Source organism: Nannospalax galili, unplaced genomic scaffold, assembly GCF_000622305.1.
Source record: "Nannospalax galili isolate Female #2095 unplaced genomic scaffold, S.galili_v1.0 scaffold649, whole genome shotgun sequence".
Classification (NCBI taxonomy): Eukaryota; Metazoa; Chordata; class Mammalia; order Rodentia; family Spalacidae; genus Nannospalax; species Nannospalax galili.
The window spans coordinates 1,303,689-1,310,615 of record NW_008359093.1 but is presented as its reverse complement, the minus strand read 5'-3'; the positions used below and the strand labels follow the sequence as shown (position 1 = coordinate 1,310,615).

The 6,927-nt window shown below is 49.6% G+C and overlaps 1 protein-coding gene across 1 annotated transcript in view; it reads right to left on the bottom strand.

The window, feature by feature from the left end:
• Positions 1-5,012: 5,012 nt before the first annotated feature.
• Positions 5,013-6,927, bottom strand: part of Rnf225 (ring finger protein 225) — a 3,693-nt gene continuing 1,778 nt past the window's right edge. Inside the window, exon 2 of the mRNA XM_029558495.1 lies at positions 5,013-6,925. Within this exon, the coding sequence (XP_029414355.1) occupies positions 6,458-6,925 (468 nt within the window). The 3' untranslated portion in view covers positions 5,013-6,457. The remainder of the gene's footprint in view (positions 6,926-6,927) is intronic.

Here is a 6,927-nt window from a genome sequence, read left to right as displayed (position 1 = left end):
TAGCCCCAGCCGACCTAGAACTCACTATGTAGACCAGGCTGGCCTCAAACTCACAGGGATCTGCCTGCCTCTGCCTCCCGAGTACTGAGATTAAAGGCATGGGTGACCATGTGCAGCATGGCTTTCCACTATTTATTATTTATTTATTTATTTATTTATTTATTTATTTATTTATTTATTTATTTATTTTGAGACAGGGTCTCCCTATAGCCCCAGCTGTCCTGGAACTATGTAGACCAGGCTAGCCTTGAACTGACAGAGATCCGGCTGCCTCTGCCTCCTGAGTGCTGACATTAAAGGCATGTGCCATCATGCCTGGAAATTTATTTATTTATTGTTTTGGTTGGCTTTCCATTCTTAAAACCTCCCAGAAAATATGACTGGTGTTAAACAGCTCAGGGATGCATCTACCTGCTTTCATACATGCTGTCTATGTTGAGACAACTCTGGTGTCAAACACATAGTCTTCTGAGTTCATGCTCAGCTTAATAAAAGGCTTGGAGCTGGCCTGGGCTACATGAGACCCTGCATCAAATGAACAAATCCTGGGCTGATGAGATATCTCAGTGGGTAAAGGTGCTTGTGGCTAAGCTTTAGAATCTGAGTTTGATCCTCATGACCTATGCCATGTTAAAGATACCTGACTCCAGCAACTTGTTCTCAGACCTTCACATGTGCACCAAAACACATGCATGTCCCCCCAACAGAATAAATTAAAATGAAAATCAGACACGAAAAAGAACTAGATCTCACACAATCTCCAGACTGAAGTCCTTTTTACATATGATCTGGCATTATTGTTAAACACATATTCCATTAGGCATTGCAGACACATGGTGCACTTACATACATGCAGACAAAACACTCATACACATAAACTTTATAAAGGTTGGTGTGGGGGGGGAGAACACGGGACCCTGGAGAGATAGCTCAGTGGTTAAGAGCATATATTGTTCTTCCAGAGGACCTGAGTTCAATTCCCAGCACCCACATCAGGATTCCAGCTCCAATGGATCTGATACCTCTGGCTTCTGTGGGCCTACACCCACATGTGCGCGCACGCGCGCGCGCACACACACACACACACACACATATTAAAATAATTTTTTTAAAGGGCTGAGCAAATCAGGGAACAGGAACGTTGGTCTGTGATCACTTGAGCTCTTTCCCTTAGGTAACTTAGTAATTTTTGTTGTTGTTGTTGTTTGGGTTTTTTTGCTTGTTTTTAGACAGGGTCTCACTATGTAGCTTTATGTAGCCCTATGTAGCCCTGGCTGGTCTGGAACTCACTATGTAGACCAGGCTGGCCTGGATTTCAGAGAGATCCACCTGCTTCTGCCTCCACGCGATGGCTCACCTCTGCCTTTCCCGCTGTCCCACATCTTCAGATCCCCACAGCCTCGTTCTTTGCCCCTGGATCTCCCCAGCTCGTACCTGAAGTCTCAATTTTACCTCCTCCAAGCCTAGGTTCCTGGACCAGCGCTCTGGCGTTTCCGGGTCGTCATAGCAACACCGTTCTCAGGCCCCTGATTGGTCATTATCTTTAGCGCGCCTGCATTGTTTCTGCCAGTGAAATAAGGTGATACGTATTTATCTGTGCCGTGCTTCTCGGAGGCGTACAGCATCGCCATGGCAACGCCATCGTCGCGTAGATTGACCATCAGTTCTGATCTGCCTTCCTTGTTTCTTCCACCAAGCCAGGGGTGGTGATGTAATGCGCTCTGCGGGATCAGTTGCTACATAAGTGGAAGTCCGTAGCTCGCAATACTGCCCCGGATTGGTCCGGATTGGTCCGCGTTGACTCAGGACGTCTCAGTGGTGGCCTGAAAGCAAAGACTCTGACTCAGAATGCCGGGGAGAGCTCCGGTGAAGAGGAAACTGCGGCTGCGAGGCCCGGCTGCTAAGGCTTGTGGTTGAGGTGAGCAGCTTTGTAGAAAGCCTCCTGGAACCCGGTTCTAATCCACGTCCTGCCTCCTGCCCAGCCTCAGTTTCTCCATTTGTTAGTCCGAACATTGTTGCTTCTAAGGTTCAGCCCGTCTTGGCATGACCACAAGAGGACTCCCAATGGCGAGGGACTTGTTTGGTCTGGGTGAGGGGTCTTTCTGACCCTCTTTAGGAAAGGTGGAGGGGGTGGAGAGATGGCTCAGTGGTTAAGAGCATTGGTTGCTCTTGCAGAGGACCTGGGTTTGGTTTCTGGTGCTCACATAGTCTCTTAACAACCTTTAGTAACTCCAGTTCCAGGGGATTTGAAGCCCTCCTCCAGCCTCTGAGGGCCTTGCTCACACATAGGTGCACTTACATACATGCAGGAAAAAAACACTCATACACATAAATATACTTATTTTAATAAATATGAAAAAAAAGAGTGAAAGGTCTGAATTCAAACTTCCTAGGATTACATTACATTCTGTTCTGGTTGAGAGGCAGAGGCAGAGGCAGGCACATTTCTGTGAGCTCCAGGACAGCCAGGGCTACATAGTGAGACTCTGTCTCAAAGCAACAAAGTGAGCCCGGGGAAGTGGCCTAGCCCTTTAATTCCAGCACTTGGGAAACAGAGGCAGGTGGATCTCTGTGAGATCAGTGCTAGCCTGGTCTACATATTGAGTTCCAGGCCAACTCTGGCTACAGGGACACCTGACTCAAAACAAAAACAAAAAAAGTAATAAAAATAGATAAATAAAAACAACAAAAAAGAAAAAGAAATAAAGGCCAGTATAATAGAACCTCTGTTTCCCTCCTGATGTGAGAAGAGATCTAGGGACAGGGCTTGGAAAAGGCTGGAGGAACTGGGGCCCCATGACCATGATAGGTGAGGTTGTATCCAGAATGACAGAAATGTCTGCTAAGCTCCTCCTCTACCTCCTTCCGTCTGACCTTATTTCCAACATGCCTTGACACTCCCCTTGTATACTGAAGTCACCCAATAAATACTTGTGGATGGCCAAGTTCTCTTCAACTAAAGGTTTATTTTCATCCATTTTACAGAAAGCCCAAGGCCTGACTGACAGATAGGGCATATCTGGTAGACACTGAAGTTGCCCCCACCTCCTGGAGTGGAAGGCACTGTGATCTCAGAGAAGGAGCAGGCCTGGAGCAGTGTCAAGGCTGGGGAGGGTGGTCTGTGTCTGTAAGCATGAGGTGGGCAGAAGAAAGGTGCAAGTCCAAGAAGGAGATGGTTGAGTTCGCAAGATGGCTCAGCAGGTAAAGGCAATGACCTGAGTTCCCTGGAATCCACGTGGTGTAAGGAGAAAACCTACTCCCACAAGTTGTCTGATGACCTCCACATGCATGCCATAGCATGCACACACACACATCATCATCATCATCATCATCATCAATATAATTTTTTTTAAAGAACATGGGCTGAAATTTGTGGGCAGGGGCAGGAGGAGTAAACCACCCCTCTTATTCTGTCTCATGCATTTTCTTTTCTACATTTATTTAAATACTTATTTTTATTTTATGAGTTTGAGTGTTTGCCTGCATGTATGTAAGTGCACCCGTGTCATGCACTGCCCATGGAGGACAGAAAAGGGTGTCAGATCCTCTGGAACTGGAGTTACAGGTGGTTGTTAGCTCCAAGTGGGTGCTGGGAACTGAACTCTGATCTTCTAGAGCAGCCAGTGCTCTTAACCACTGAGCCATCTCTCTACCCCTATGTGGTTTCTTGAAGCCCTTTGTGGGCAGTAGAGAGAGAGGCACCAAGGTAATAAGCAGTAGAGATGCTTAGTAACCCACAGGCCCTTCCACTAGCCCCTTTTTAGAGAGGAAGAGAATGAGACCCCAGGTTTCTAGCTGGAGTTGGGGGTGGGGTGGAGAACCATCATATCACCTAGGAGGCAGCAGGTTAGGACTGGGTGTGAAGGGCCTTCAGCCGCTACCCAGCCTCCAAGCTGTCCACATACTTTGTGAAGGCTATGCCAGCTCCAGATAGAGCTTTGGGGGTTCCCTCCTCCAGGCAGCACTCCTAGGCCACCCTCAGGCTGAGCATCGCTTGCCCATCATATGTGATGCCCTGGGCTCAATCCCCAGTACCCTATACAAAACACACACACACACACACACACACACACAAAACCTTGAGATGGGTAATTATCTTGGATTATCTGATTAGTCCAATGTTCTCCTAATGTCCTTATAAGTGAAAGGATATTGCTGGCATGGTGGTACATTCCTTTGATCCCAGCATTCTCTGAGTTTGAGGATACCTTGGTCTGCATAGTGAATTCCAGGACAGACTGGGCTACATAGTGAGCTCCTATTTCAAAAATAAAACAATGGCCAGGCATAGTGGAACATGCCTTTAATCCCAGCAGTCAGGAGGCAGAGGCAGGTGGATCTCTGTGAGATTGAGGCTAGCCTGGGCTGCATAGCAAGCTCCAGACTAGTTGGGGCTATAGGGAGACTGTCTCAAAAAGCCAAAAAATAAAATATAAAAAAAATAAAAGCCGGATGTGGTGGCACATGCCTTCAATCTCAGCCCTCAAGGAAAGATAGGCAGGAAGATCTCTGTGAGATCAAGGCCAGCCTGGTCTACATAGTGAGTTCCAGGACGGCTGGGGCTACAGGGAAACCCTATCTCAAAAAAGACATAAATAAATAAATAAATAAATAAATAAATAAATAAATACTATAGTAGGAAGGTCAAGGAAATTTGGAAATGCTCTGTTGCTGGCTCTGAAGGAACCAGAAGCAAGGAAGGCAGCTCTAGAAGCTAGAAAATCTAGGGAAATCGGTTTTCTTGTAGCTTCCAGAAGGAAATAGGACTATTGGCTCCTCCATTTTATTGGCTGGTTGATTGATTTTTATTTTGAGACCGGGTCTCATGTAGCTCAGGATGACCTCAAACTCACTGTGTAGCTGAGGATGGCCTTGAACAACTCCTTGTCCTCCTGCCTCCACCTCCCAGGTCCTGGGATTAGTCCCTGTGGGTGACAATGGTATCCGGGTGTGATCCAAGAACCGGTCTAGGAAGACACACCCTTGGATTTCCTGACGTTCTTCCTCTTGCTTCCCACTTGGATGCAGCATCTTGTACCTGAGCTATTTCTATAGACATTCTTGGGCTCAGGGCAGCTGGGAGCCAGCAAGCCTAGGGGGCCCATGGCCATTTTCAGGCTGCTTCTTCCCTTGGTCATCTGTGATGCAGACTCCTCAGCAACCATTCTGAATCAGTTGCATGCTGGGAACACACATGTAAACAAATCACACAGGAGCCTCCAGTTGGACAGAAGTCACACATTTCATTCTGGAAAATGCTCGGTGCCCACCCCTAACACACAGCCCCTCATGCCAGGTGAGGTCAGTCTGTTCAGAGTAACCACCCTCTCTCTGTTTCCCTTCCCCAGCTTTGGGACTATAAGCCAAGACTTGTGGGAGGAAGACAGGAGCCACCTTCCATAGAGGTGGATACTGGAAAGGCTTCAGCTGAGGCACAGAAGGGAAGCTGGACAGGGTTGGTGGAGCCCCCCGAGGAGGAAAGAATGGGGGCGATGGAGCTTAAGCAGGGAAGGGACCAGTATCTCTTGCTAGCCAGGGAGATCCAGGACCTCACTCTATTTCGTGTTTCTGTCTGAACCATAGGGTGGCCTTGACCTCTCTCAGTCATGATGACCACACCTGTTCCATAATGTATTGGGAAGGTCTTAGAAGCCAAGATTCAGAGAGGATGTCAAGATTCCCAGAACAGTTCAGGATTTAGGTCCTCAAGTGGGAGCCTGTCTTCAAATGTCAAGGCCTTCCCTAACCTCCCTAACCCCAGTCAGGCCATCCCTGCCCACTTCATAGCCTGTATCCCAGCCAGGTATGTAGGGTGTTGGAATTCAGACTGGCTGTGTAGGAGGCAGTGGACCCTGCCAGTGGGCAGAGAGGAACTTCAGCAGACAGTAATAGTAACAGCAGGTTTACTCTGCCAAGATGGGGGGGTACCAGCTGCCTGGATTGAGCCCAAAGAATGAGTGGATCAGAATCTTCAGTCCCAGAGCTAGCCGGAAATGTTCCCCCCAGGGGGCTGTGGTGGTGATGATGACTTTGACTGCCCTTCAGGATCAAGGCTAAGGGTGCCCTGTCAGACCCCCTGTATGGATGTCAGTGGAGGAGAGGTCAGCTCAGCTGGACTTTCACCAGAATGAGGACCCCGGATTTCCCAACTAGACCCACACAGGAATGAGGTTCAGAAGTGATCCCTCAACAGGACCATTACAAAGATCATGGCCAAGGAACATTCAGCTGGATGGCCATGGGAATCAGTCAGATGTAATCTCCAGGTTGACTCCTGTGGGAATCAATGTTCGCGGAGGATTCTTGTGGTTCGGTCAAGGGAGTTCATGCCTTCCCAGGCACCAATCTGGAGAAATGGGCGTTTTTGGTATGCATTCCGTTAAGGCCCTCCAGGGTGGCACAGAGGACCCTCAGGCAGACCTCAGATGGACACAGAGGGCTTGAAGCACCAAGCCTTTTACTGCAGCGACCACACCCTCCTCCGGTCCCCAGCCTGCAGGCCCCAACCAAGGTCCGTCTCAGATGTTTGATCCAATGGTGTGTCTGGTGTTCTCTCTGCCTCTGCTGGATCCTCTGCAGCCTCCTCAAGCTCCAGCGTGTCCTTGGTAGCCTCTGGCAGGATGTCGTGCAGGTCACGGTCTGTGGGGCGCGGCGTCCAGGCTGGGGTCCAGGGCACCACAGGGGTGGGACGGGACGGGAGCCAGGAGAAGCCAGGTGCAGGGGCCAGCGCCACGATCTGAGGCCGCGCGGGGCTGGTGGAGGTGGCATGAGGGATGAGGAAGAAGATGTAGACACCAGAGACCACGAGGCCCGCAGCCACCAGCACGGCCAGCGCCACGGCAGCATTGAAGGCCCAGGCGGGGCTGCTCAGGGACAGGCGCCGCGATAGCGGCCGTCCGAGGCGCAGCGGGGGTGGCGGCGGCGGGG